This window comes from Aricia agestis, chromosome 9, assembly GCF_905147365.1.
Source record: "Aricia agestis chromosome 9, ilAriAges1.1, whole genome shotgun sequence".
Classification (NCBI taxonomy): domain Eukaryota; kingdom Metazoa; phylum Arthropoda; class Insecta; order Lepidoptera; family Lycaenidae; genus Aricia; species Aricia agestis.
This window is the reverse complement of record NC_056414.1, coordinates 17,311,945-17,324,960: the sequence shown is the minus strand read 5'-3', so window position 1 is coordinate 17,324,960 and position 13,016 is coordinate 17,311,945. Positions and strand designations below refer to the sequence as shown.

Sequence of the window (13,016 nt, the reverse complement as noted above, 5' to 3'; positions counted from 1 at the left end):
TATTTTGTTAGCGTTTACGATAATCGCTTGCCACTTGGCTACTAGGGCTGATATTTTGTTTGCCTGATTAATTCACACATGGAAAAACCTTTGAAAACGAAATTAGACAAGTCGTGTTGGATCAACGACGAATTTGTGCTCTGCGGTACAATCTATACCGCTATACAACTTCACTTCATCTGCAGAACATTGTCGGGGTAACACCAGGGCATATCAGCGCCAAACTTGCTGCGATGCGCTTTGTTCTTTGCGTCGTAGAGGAGTGCGTTGTCGACGTACGCGTCGCACACGCTGCACCAGACGGACAGGTCCGCGAGCGAGAGGGCAAGAGCGTGCGAGTGGGACGCCGCATGCGCCTGCAAGTGACCGTTCACGTAGCGCCCGCACGCTGTCTGTAATGTAGAAGTAAATATGTAACTATTTAGATGTTATGTCATGCAAATTTAATAACAAAAAAGCAACGTAGACTTAAAAGGAATCCAGAATTGATTTATAATCATTTGTATGTAACAGCTGTATGTTGCTCACAACTTTGGGACGAACTTTACTTTATCCAGCGGGAACCGTACATTTTGCCGTGATAAGAGTTATCTATGTATTTTTTCGGTCGGCGTGCTGTGGTAACAGACAGACATACACTTTGGATTTTCTAATATTAGTATGGATTTAATGGCAATTGACAACATTTTCCAAAAAATTTTACACTATATATCTTTTCAGATTCACTATGACATAGTCTATGGATCGAATAAAAGTTCAACTTACAGTGTAACAATGTAGACACACCCAGTTCTCCACGGTGTGTTCACAGTCCGCGCACTTCACACCCTGCTTGAAGGTCACACTCTCCGGTATAGCGTACAGCGAGTCCAAGTGCGGACACCACTGTAGCGGCACCACTGCGTACATCTCACCGTTCACTAGCGCCTCCATGTTGTCACTCAAGTAATCCACTAACGTTTTCGGTTCACTGTCTTTATTTTCTTCTTTTTTGGATCCACTAGCATCTTTGCTGTCATCCTCATCGTCCGTCCCACAGTGTACCCCGTCAGCGCATTTCTTGTCACAATTATCTTTATTTTCTTCTTTTATGGAGCCACTAGCTTCATTGGTTTTGCTGTCATCTTCATCGTCTGTCCCACAGTGCACTCCATCGGAACATTTCTTGTCGCTTATACTCATTTTCGCGAAGGAATCAAGCACATTCATATCCGTAAGTCCTCGAGACGGCGCCGGCTCATCGAGTACGTCCTCTGTCGGCAGCGCCACTTGAAACTTGAGACTCTTCCAATACTGTTTATGCGTTGTGATAACATCGTTTATAGTATCCACGGTAGAAGAATGCACTGTCACTTTGGGGTCATACTGGTGATGTATAGGGTCACCGAGTAAGGCCTTAGTGCACATAGCCATGGAGTATGAAACGCTGGTTACGTTGTAGCCGCCTTCCAGACATAATATGACGCGGCCGCCCGCCAAGCTTCTTAGGAGCTGCGTCATACGACCGAAGCATTCTGGTGTGACTTTGCAACCTAAAAAATTTAGAAGGATAATTATCTTGAGTGTCATAAGCTCGACTAGGTTCATTATAAGACGAGTATGCCGTTGCTTTGAAAAATTATAAACTACATTAAATAGACAATTTTAGGAGTGTATGACAAAATATGACATTCAAATTGATATAATGAAAGTGCACTATACTAATGTACCAAGTGCGAGTCCGAGTCGCGCATGAAGGGTTCCATACCACTATAGAGATACAGCGTGGAGATAGACAGACAGACATCGAAGTTATAGACAGTCCACTGTCTATTACTGAATAGGCTCCCGTTTTTACCCTTTGTGTACGGAACCTTAAAAAGTCAAAACAATAGAACAGCGCGATTTAAATCGCCTCAGCGCCATCTATCGGTACTCACCGCCGAGCGGGTCGCCGACGGCGGCGTCGAAGCCCGCAGACACTATGACGAGGTCGGGACTGTATTCGTACGCTATCGGCAGCACGATCTGTGTAAACGCCGCCATGTACTCCGCGTCGCCCATGCCGCGCTGAAAAATACAGTTACGAAGTTTTACCAGAATATACCTGTAGACCACCCAATCTTTTCAGCCCACGGCGCAGTTACTTTAGTATTTTGTCACGGCGCCCTACCTATTTGGTAGCTATTTGAAAATGATACAGTAATAAATAGGCACCATTAATGATAATATTTGTGTTTTCTGATAATGATAAAGGATCAACTCAAGGGCCATGGCGCGCGTCGCGGCGCCCCTCTTTACTTTCTACGGCGCACCAGGACGCCGCGGCAGACTTTGGGAACCGCTGCTGTATACTATTCGCATAGAAGAAACATATGTAACTAATATATTTATAATATTTTATTCTGTTAAAATATAATAAAGTACTTTAAGTGCGCCTCTCTTTGTATATATTTTAACAGTAATTATTAATTAACTATCTGATATTGGTCACACATCATCAGTGTCCGTTTATAGTACACCAGATTACTACCTTGTTCCAGGGTATGTTGACATTGTACCCCCTCCCCGCGCCCTCCCCCACCGCGCTGTGGTCCGCCTCCGTGGAGCTCGGGAAGAACGTGCCGTTGTCGTACCGGTGGATCGACATGTATAGAATCTGTAATTAAACTTTACTTAGTTGGAAAGCTAAATTTAACCAAACTAAAAATGTATGACAGATTTTTTCGATAGATTTTCTTTAAAAAATGATCAGAAATTTATGTTTTGATAAAATGCAAATGCTAGTCATTCTTGACAGCCATATACCTATAATAATTGATGATAAGGATAACGTTATTCAATGTTAATTTTTAAATTGCCCTTCTCTTAATTGATTTATTTTGTTTTACCTTGGGATCGTTATACGTGAGACGCTGTGTGCCGTTTCCATGGTGTACATCCCAGTCGAGCAGTAGCACGCGGCGCGCGCGTGGCGTCGCGGACGCTGTGGCGTGCGCGGCGGCGAGCGCGGCGGAGTTGAGCAGACAGAAGCCGCTGGGCGTGGCCGCGTCCGCGTGGTGGCCGGGCGGCCGCACCGCGCACACGCCCGCACCGCACACGCCAGATAACACCGCGTCCACCATCTATAAATTATTATACTATTTTTACGATATAGTAATGTAAATTGCGAGACTTTACTAACTAAAGTATCGTTACCACGTAGTTCGTGTTAAGAAAAGGGGTATGTCAGAAATGATAGGTCAAAAGTAACCAATTACGCGTTTCTGTAGACTGTAAATTGTAATATAGGGATTTTGATAGCATGACAGCTGTTCAATTTCAGTGATAACTGAACGGTAATGTGGGAAATATTAAACTACAAAAGTGTTTAGCTACTAGGCACACGCGTACGTGTAATTAATATACGCTTATAAACATAAAAATGCTTGAAAATATCCATAAATGCTCTAATATTTTCAAATATGAGCACGTACGGAAAATTACGTACGTGTACGCTAAAACAGGCAGACGCCCGAAAAATTTCACACGTATACGTAAAAATTCGCTCGTACCTGTAGCACGCAGCCTGCGGCGACGGCGGCGCTCTCAAACGAGTCGGGATGAAAATACACGGAGTCAAACTGACCCTTAGCGCTGTTGAGGTCACGAAGCTTCGTCGATGATAGATCTTTTAGCCTGTAAATATGCACGTGTAGGAGATTATAGATGTAATGCCACGGGATTTTAAGATTTTAGTATATTAAATAAAGGAGAATAAATACTTTAGCAAATGATTTGCATCAGCTTGAGCTCATAGAAATTATAAGAAAAAAAGACTTCGGAAAGGGCGTTGAGGAGCAGGGCTATCGCAGTAACAGATGTTGATTGTGGTAATATGCGTGGTGGCCGCAAAGGAAGATCTTCCGACCGAGCGAGGTGTTATGCTCGGTCAGGCCGAAGTCCACGTGATTGATTTCAGCTGTCGTATATATAATACCGACGCACTTAGAAAACTTCGATAGCGCGATGCAGGAATGTCCAGGCGCTAATTGTGGGTACCGCCACAGCATAGTCCTATCCTACTAATATTATAAAGGCGAAAGTTTGTTTGGATGTATGGATGTATAGATGTTTGTTACTCTTTCACGCAAAAACTACTGAACGGATTATTACAATAACATAGCTTATACATCAGAATAACACATAGGCTGCAATTTTAACCGACTTTCGAAATGGGGGAGGTGTTATGTTCGTTTTCTTATGTTCAACGATTACTCCGCCGTTTGTTGACCGATTTTCAAAATTTTTCTTTTGGTATATAGGGTATCATCCCAGTTTGGTATTATATTCTTAAAAGTGGTGATCTGATGAATGATCCATAAGTAATCGAGGGAACTCCTCAAAATTTATAGGGAAACATGTGGTGACTTCGGTTTCGTGAGAAGTATTCTAAGCATGTGCTACCAACACATAAGATTTTGCACCGAGGTATACCTGGTATACCGTGGTTCGGAAGGTGCTGAGAGAACTCCTGGTTATTTAAAGATACAAGTTTGAGAGTTTCGGCGTTGTTTTAAGAACGGAAAGCATATTCTACTATGCAAATTACATTCATCATCATCATCATCATCACTACCATATTATACCATGCATCGTCCCATGGTTATGACTTATGAGCTATTGGTACTTTTCATAGTCTTTTAGATCGAGACTCGAGTTTGTCAAGTGATAATAAAAAAAATATATACCTACCTAATTTTATAAACCTGAAGAGTATGTTTGCTTGAACGCGTTAATCTCAAGAACTACCAGGTCACCGATTTAAAAACTTATTCCAGTGTTAGATAGCTCATTTATCGAGTAAGACTATAGGCTATATATTATCACGCTAATACTAATACGACCGAAGAAACTCAGGAAAATGTGGGAAAAACGGGGGAAATATTAGAAATTACGAACTACTGGAGCAATTTTTATGGCAATATTTGGCACAGATATAGAGTAGAACAAGTGAAGGCAGTAGGGACATAAGCTGTTTTTTATGGAAAAATGTACTGTTTCCGTAAAATTCCATCTTTACGCGGGCGAAGCCGCGCGGGACATCTAGTATATAATATTTTAATTATTAAGAGGATTCCACACCGCCGTTTTTCCATACAAACGCTGTCCCCTGTTTCCTCCCTGGATAATGCCGGTAGAGTTATGATTTTTTTCCTGAATATCTATGGCCACTATTAGCATGTCCCTATGTTTTCTTTTTTTTCATAATTTAATAATTAAAAAAGATAAGAACATCCAAAAACCCAAAAAAATGGCCAGATTTTCCTCTGTGTTCAAACACCCAAAAAACAAAACTGGCTAGAATATACAAAAAAAATAAAACATAGGAACACAGCTCAAGCCTTGCTTTAATTCTTAATGAAAAAAATACTTAAATCGGTTAAGTTTTGGAGAAGGAATTAGCGGACAACGAATCGAAGATTTTCTGTTCTTTTATTGGAACTTTTGTCGTGTTGTCTCTATCGCGCTCTGCGGTGGGAGACTTGAGATTGGTGAGACAGCAATACATTTTCAAATACCTATTTTCAATTTCTCTCGCCCCTGGTGTATCCTCTTAAATACCTCTGTAAATGCTCCTTGGTGTGCACGGTAAGTATTTCCCTGTCGGTAGCGGTCCGCGTCGGCAGTCGGTGCAGCCGCTCTAGCAGGCCGAAGTCTCGCAACCGCTCGTGTACTCGGAGTATTCGCTCCGGGCATTCCACGTGATCGCTAAATTAATAAAAATGTTTTATTTCCAAGTTGGTTAAAGACTCTTTCATAGAAGTCTTCAATGCCTACCATCGGTTCGAAAGCTAGCGCGTAGTAGCTATTTAGTAATCTTGTGCTAACGCGGCGACAAGAAGAATATAATTATTATAATAAACTATTTTACAAGTTCGAGAAAAGTTGATTTGGAGTTATTTATTTGTTTTCCTAAGACTCAAAAACTCTGAATTTTTATTTTGAATGTAGTTTTGAATATTAATATGTTTAAATATTTTATTTTATTTCGGAGTACCTAGGTATATACTATATACTTACGGTTCGCATATATTCTTATGTTTAAGCATAGCTTCGTCGTAAATGTAGCCAACATCGTGCTCCGGTATTGACAAATCCATTACTGTAATAAAACATCACGAAAAATAATTTATCGAAGATCTCATATTCTTATAGCAAATGCCAGCACAACCTGATTATACCCCTATCCATAAATCTATAAATATATTAAGTCTATGCCCCTATCAAATAGTACCATCGACGAAGTTGATTCCTATGCAATTGACAGACCGACGTTATTTGGTCGAATATGTCAATTCAATGTTAATTGTGATCTGTCAGCTGGGTTTGACGTAACGCAACGAAACTGTACTTAACTAGTTAGGTCCCCGATTTGCATAGGTATCAACTTCTCTGATAGTACTTTAGGCTTGTTTGATAATAATTTATTTGTAACCATGTTCTATAAAATTTCTATAATGGCAATGGCAACAAAAAATATCAAACACATACCCTGCTTCAAATGTTCAAGTCGTTCTTTGATGTTTCTCTTCGTGGTATCGTCCTGCAGCGGGTAGCAGTCTCTCGTCGCGAACCGCTCCGGTCTGGTCTCGTCGCCCAACCACTTGACGGTCACCGTGTGCTTCTCTCGTCGCTCGTCGCACACATTCTGGACGCTGCTGTGTATGCTGTAGGTGGGCTGGTAGTTGAAACACCTCCAGTACTTCTTGTGAGCGTATATACAGTTGAGAATGGTTTCGCGTATGCTGTAAGGAAAATGTTAATTTTGGATACTTTTTTTTGGAAAATCGTTGAAAAATCGTAGAAAGATCTTGGTTGGTCTAAATCAAGAACTTCGTATCTATTTTCAACACTAACTGCCACACTCAGAGTGGAACATTAATTACTTACATGTAATTAATTCAAAATTTCGACATAAGCTCCATACATTATTTGTCAAACTCTTCGTTAAATTGAAGGTTAATCATAATTAAATGTCTCTGAGTACGGCGGTAAAGGCCTGTTTCTCCATTTCCTGATAAGTGACGAATAGGCTATCCAGTAGGCTATCCACCAATTAACGTGACAGATCAAGTATCTGAATCTGTTAAAATAGTAGTGAATAGCCTATTCGACACTTTATCAGAAAGTGGTGAAACAGGCCCTAATTGATTTACAATTGATTATCATTCACATAACTTTAGTAGCATTATTTTTCACTTGTTGTGGTGCGAGAGATTTGGAAAACACAAATTATTCTTGTACCTCGTGCGATGTGCGTGCAGGACAGCGGAACAGGTAGATATTTTGTAATGTATGAAGCAATACGTAAAATGCAATATCGTAAAACACTGCTTTCATACTTCAGAATGTGTCCACCACTGTTTGACCAGTCAATCAGTTCATTTGCTATGGGGGCGGTACTCACGTGTGGGAGGGCGGGGCGAGCGGCGGCAGAGGCGGGGGCGGGCGGAGCAGCGCGCGTAGCGTGTGCGCCGCGCCCTCCGCCAGCGACGCCAGGCAGTACCCGCCCTCCAGCACCGCCACGACGGCGCCGCACACCGCCAGCAGCGCCCGCGTAAGGTGCCCGTAACACGCTGGTGTCACCTCCATCTCGCCCTGATAATTACAACCTTGTTAATATAGAGCTATATTATGTATTATAATTCATTTGTGATGCACTGTCAAAAAGTTTTGTACGAATTTCAATTGTATCACTAGATCGAGACGTACGCACATTTACTACAAACTACAACACAATACACAGTGTTGTCAAAATTTAAAGCTTATTTCTATTTAATGGCAATTTAAGTTTACTGTACCTCTCTCTCTCATGGACCTGATGATGGTTGAACTATACGTACTGGTACGTTAGAACAAAAGAATACGTAGCGTAACACGAACTTATTTTCGACCATATTATAATTGCGAAATTATTGCGCACTTGCACTGAATTTGGCAATTTCTATATCCTAATAGAGAATGATTTAACGCGTTTTAGGTATGACTATAAAACTTACCTTCTCATCCCCCAACGCGGCGTCAAAGCCCGCCGATATGATGATTAGCTGCGGCGAGTACTGAAAGAGAGAGATATAGAATAGAGAGAGACAGCATTACCTCTGGACAGCCGATGGCCGCGTCGAAGCCGGCCGAGATGATGATGAGCTCCGGCTGGTACTGGACAAACAGTTTATCATCGTCATCAATCATAATTTTGAAAGTCGATTTTAACAGCAAATGAGTGTTTTATTTTAGTAATATGAGGTGTCTAGTATAAATTAGCATTAAGTACTTCTTTTTCGGATTTTAAGTGTACCTAATTTTTTTATGGAAATTGGAACATAATATTTGAGAGATATTTGTGTACGTTTGTAGTTAGTCTGAAACTATACTGGGCCTAATTCCGAGATAACTGAAAATAGTACAGTTTTTTAGAATTGTTGTTTTCAAATTCAAATTCTTTATTAAGCATACAATAATATACAATAGTATAAAAGCTAGGTAGCGTACATCACGTCGTCTAATCCCATGCTAAGTAAAAACTTGTGTTATGGCAATCAGACAACAGATGCACGCCGATAATTTTATCAATATTTACACATTCACACACACAATCACACTACACTTTATCACGTAAAGTCTCTTTCGGCGACGTGATGCGCGCTTCGTTCGGGAGCCTCCCCCGGAACCTCCGGTGAACTACACCGGCGAACTACAGAACTCTTCCACCTCGAAGATGGATAAAACTTGAGTCGGCACTCTCACCACAAAGGAACTGAAATTCACTTTGTGGCGAGAGTGCAGACGCTCCACCCTCAAGGTGTAGGTGGTCTTCTCGCGGATGTAGTTTACGACGTCTTCGACCGTCATGGACCAGTGCAGGCGCGACACGTAGAGCGGCGTCGCGGGCGCCTCGCTCCGCAGGTGCAGCAGCGGGCACATAAGGTGCGGTGCCGCGGTGGTTGCGGACGGTGGGCTTCCTCTTCTTCCTCCTCTCCACCAGAACGAAGCCCTCCTCGTCGCATTTCCTGCTCTCGTCCCTGTCGAGTCGAAGATGTTCAGCCTTGCGGCCCTCCTTTGCACCCCTCGCCTTTGGCCGCGGCGTTGGTGCGGGGCAAGCAGCGACGCTTGCATAATTTTTCGCTTGAGTCGATGGCCTCAATTTCGTGTCGACGTCATGCGGTGACGCGGACGGCGAGCTGACGGCGGCGGCTGTTGCTGACCCACTCGATTTCGCTGACGTGCAAAACGGCGAGTCGCGCTGAGCTCCGCGACGCATATTTATCGAATCGATCGGATGCTCGTTGTGATATTGTAATTATATTAATGTAACAAAAAACTCATAGAAAATGTTAATAATATGAACTTTTGTACTTTATCTGAATCTAAGTGTCTAAACACACCATGCCGAAGTTCCGCGGCGGAAGTATTGTATACAATATAATAAACGCATACAATATAATGCGACGTAATTTCGGCATGGTGTGTCATCGGTAATTTAAAATACATTGCAGGCGTAATCGTGCCGAACTTCGGCCGCGTAGTTTGGGCCTAGTGTGTTTAGACACTAACTCAAGTATAGAACATACCTCGAGGGCCATAGGCAGCAGCAGCTGATGCCATATCGCGAGATAGTCGGCGTCGGTCGCGCCGGTCTCGTTCAGGGGGACGTTGACGTTGCGACCGGCGCCGGCGCCCGACCCCACGTAGGGGAAGTCCGACTGACGGAGGTTCGGCCAGAACGAGCCGTGCTCGTAGCGGTGGATGGAGAAGTAAAGCACTCTGTGTGGAACGAAAATGTGCAAATAATGTGTATAACTGCCTCAAATAACAGCGCATAGATTGCTATTCCATATTTTTCCATTCGACATTTGTTTGACAGATTCATAGTAGGAGAGCGATAACAATATTTCTGGGCGCGAGTGCAAGAGAAAAAAGCGATGAGTCAATGCTTTTCTATGTTAAACCAATAAACGAAGGAACACACGTACGATAATACTGTAAAACAATTTCGCACTCAGCAGTTCTTGAAAATTTTAGTTTTTCTATAGACAACGAATAAAAACAATAGTAATAATGAATATTAAATTATTTAGAAACGTTACCTAGGGTCGTCGTAAAACATCTGTTGCGTCGCTTGGCCGTGATGCACGTCCCAGTCCACGATCAGTACCCTACAAAAATCATAGGACATTTAAACCCCAATTTGTCATGAATACCATTATAAAGTCTATGCTAATATGTCAGTAGGACCAAATTTGAAATAAAACTTACACAACAACTTAGTAATTTTCAAACTCTGCCCATAAATAACGGAGTTATCGTCGAACATACAAACACAACTCTTTCTGCTTTCTGTAAATATGTTTTGTTAAAGAAACAAAAGCCTTTGTGTCGGTAATTATTCGACATAGTCGTACGGTACAAACACAAATCCACCTAGTTTTTCTTTAAAAATCAATTTAAAAATTCACTCCTACCTCTCAAGCCCCCTCTTATGTACAGCGTGATGTGCGGCCAGCGCGACGTTGTTGTAGAAGCAGTAGCCGCAGGGCTCCGCCCTCATGGCGTGGTGTCCCGGCGGCCGCACGAAGGCCACGCCCGTCTGCACCTCACCCGTGACGACCCTGTCCACCATGTCGATGGTAGACCCGGCCGCTAGTAACGCCAGGGAGTGCGTGCTCTGGGGAAATGGTCAACTAAATTTCATGAAAATAGTTGGAGCCGATTCCGAGATTCCAATTAAGTATATATATGCAAGAATTACTCGTTTAAAGATATAAGATTTTGCTCTCTGTCAAAAGACGATGGAGTTGTTGACAATACAAATCATGTTGGTTTTTGCTCAATCTGACTAACTCTATTAGCAAACTGATGCTGCTTCAAGGAAAACAGGCAGATTTATTGTTTCCCAATGCATAATGCATTGTGGCTTTTTCGTTTTTTTCCGTCTTTTATGACTCTTTTGGTATGCTAACAGTGTAAACTGTAAGAGCTATATTTTTTTAAAATGATAAAGTATACCGGATGTATATAGATGGCGTCATATTTTGAGGAGACATCCTCCAAATATTCGACGTCGTTATTCTCATGTGTCTTCAGGAGCAAGTCATACACCTCAGGGGAGTGAAGTGTCATCAGCTCCTCCTTGGTAGCCAGCCTCGGAGGAAATTGCTTGCATTCTTCTATTAGCTTTAATTCTTCACACCTAAAATTCGAGTAATAAGAAATATAGTGACTGCAAAGAGAGAAATAGTGACTTACTATGCTTATACTAGGTTGGAAATAAAAACATAATGGGTGATTAAGACAATTTTGTTGCTGTTTAGACTACAGTATACAAGAGAGAAGAGAACTTGTGTCTGCAGAGTGATACTTGAATTGTTTAGTTGTTGTTTGACCATTCAAATGTAAAATGTAATTAAAGTAATAAAATAGTATAATTACCTCTTAATAACACTGATTAATCGCTCTGGATTCTCGGGGTAGTTCTCATCCCAGAGGCACCGGTGCTCAGTCATTCGAGGCTCCGTCACAAACCCAGTTGGACCTTTCACTTTTGATTTACACTCCATGGCCTATAAACAAAAAATGACTTCATTTCCGCATACCAATTTAATAATGGCCTATTAAAGATAACATTGTTACATGTATCATTAACTTCTTCATAGAATATTCTGTTGATTAAGAATCTATTGTTATTCTATTGTTCTCGCTATCACCGGTGCTCTTATGGGGCTTGGAAGGTTAGAAAAGAGTTAATATTAGTTAATAAAATATTTTTGTGTAAAAACTCCAATCATACTGACTTTATAAAGTTTCTTAATAAAGTAACCTTTATTCAATTTACTTACAATTTGATAGTGATCTTTGAGTACAGTATCAAATGCTGTTTTCTTCTTTTGTTGAGCCTTCTTCTTAGCTGCGAGCAGAGCAGGTGATGGCTGAAATATAACAAAGTTACTATCAAAACAATGTTTATTATACCTTTGTGATAAAATTTATTACTATTTGCATATTATATTCTTTTGTTGTCTTACTTAATCCCTCGATCGCGGATTCTTAGAAATCTATTGTTATTCTATTGTTATCGCTTCGGAGTAGATAGAATTCGACCGCTTGGGAGTAGATAGGTTAATTGGCTTATGTTGATTTTATACCTTATTATCTTATTTGTAGTTTATATTGAGTCCATATTTAAGTTTGCTATATTTTATCTGTGTATGATAAGTGATAACAAAATTATTTGAGAGGCAAACATGTGTTTATTACTTTCAAAAGATAAGTATTTGTCTCAGTAATCTTTTGAATGTAGCACTCATAGCATGTACCAAGCATTCAAATGTAATATTAAATTGAAAACAAAAATTCTTTACTTATCATATCAAAAGTTGTAAACTTTTTGAGTATGTTTCTAAATTTAAAAATCTTTCTCCTTTTCCGTTTTTTACTATAGTGTATGATTATAAATTGTACTTTTGAAGTTGTGTGTAACAGTACAGCAAAATATTTTAACAAGTGTAAGCCTAGCAATACAAATTACCTTAACATTAGGTTTAAGCATGGACCTTGTTTGGATTTTTGCATTTTTAGCACCATTTCTTGTCACTATACTAGAGGGTGGAGTTTTCTTAGCATCACCCGCAGATCGACGCGATTGAGTGGGTGGCGAAGTCGACTAAAAGGTAGATGAAAATGCAATTTATTAATCATAAAAATAAGATAACTTTTAATCAACGCCTTAACTTTAAAGAATTACCATTGTCAAGAAACTATATTATCGAGGATTGCTTGAAACTATAGTAATTTAACCATTTGAAACCAATTGCAGCCAGCCTACACAATTTACAACATGTAATTTATGTAAAATTCATAATACAATAAACATTTGGAATTCGTGCAAACCAAAATAGAAAATGCTGTTGCGACTTCTCATTCTTCTTGGAATTTTGACATATTATGTATTTTTTTATTTGAAAATGGATTGCGGCAAAAAACGTTTATACATAAAT

At 40.6% G+C, this 13,016-nt stretch overlaps 1 protein-coding gene across 3 annotated transcripts; it reads right to left on the bottom strand.

Annotated features, from left to right (window-relative positions):
• LOC121730547 (histone deacetylase 6) lies at positions 1-12,927 on the bottom strand. Of its 3 annotated transcripts, none has more exons than XM_042119642.1 (19): positions 12,764-12,927; positions 12,548-12,682; positions 11,859-11,948; positions 11,452-11,582; positions 11,029-11,212; positions 10,485-10,687; positions 10,110-10,178; positions 9,594-9,786; positions 8,122-8,181; positions 7,430-7,620; positions 6,514-6,767; positions 6,043-6,124; positions 5,584-5,730; positions 3,534-3,657; positions 2,871-3,104; positions 2,513-2,638; positions 1,920-2,049; positions 766-1,532; positions 1-392 (listed from the first exon to the last, which is right to left on the bottom strand). In XM_042119642.1, exons 1-19 carry the CDS (start codon positions 12,764-12,766, stop codon positions 171-173), a joined length of 3,345 nt encoding a protein of 1,114 aa, XP_041975576.1. In that variant the 5' UTR covers positions 12,767-12,927; the 3' UTR covers positions 1-170. The 3 variants fall into 3 exon arrangements, with proteins under 3 accessions (XP_041975576.1, XP_041975577.1, XP_041975578.1); XM_042119643.1 differs by lacking the exon at positions 8,122-8,181 and adding an exon at positions 8,022-8,081; XM_042119644.1 differs by lacking the exon at positions 1-392 and having other exon boundaries at positions 994-1,059; positions 1,161-1,532.
• Between the last annotated feature and the right edge of the window lie 89 nt (positions 12,928-13,016).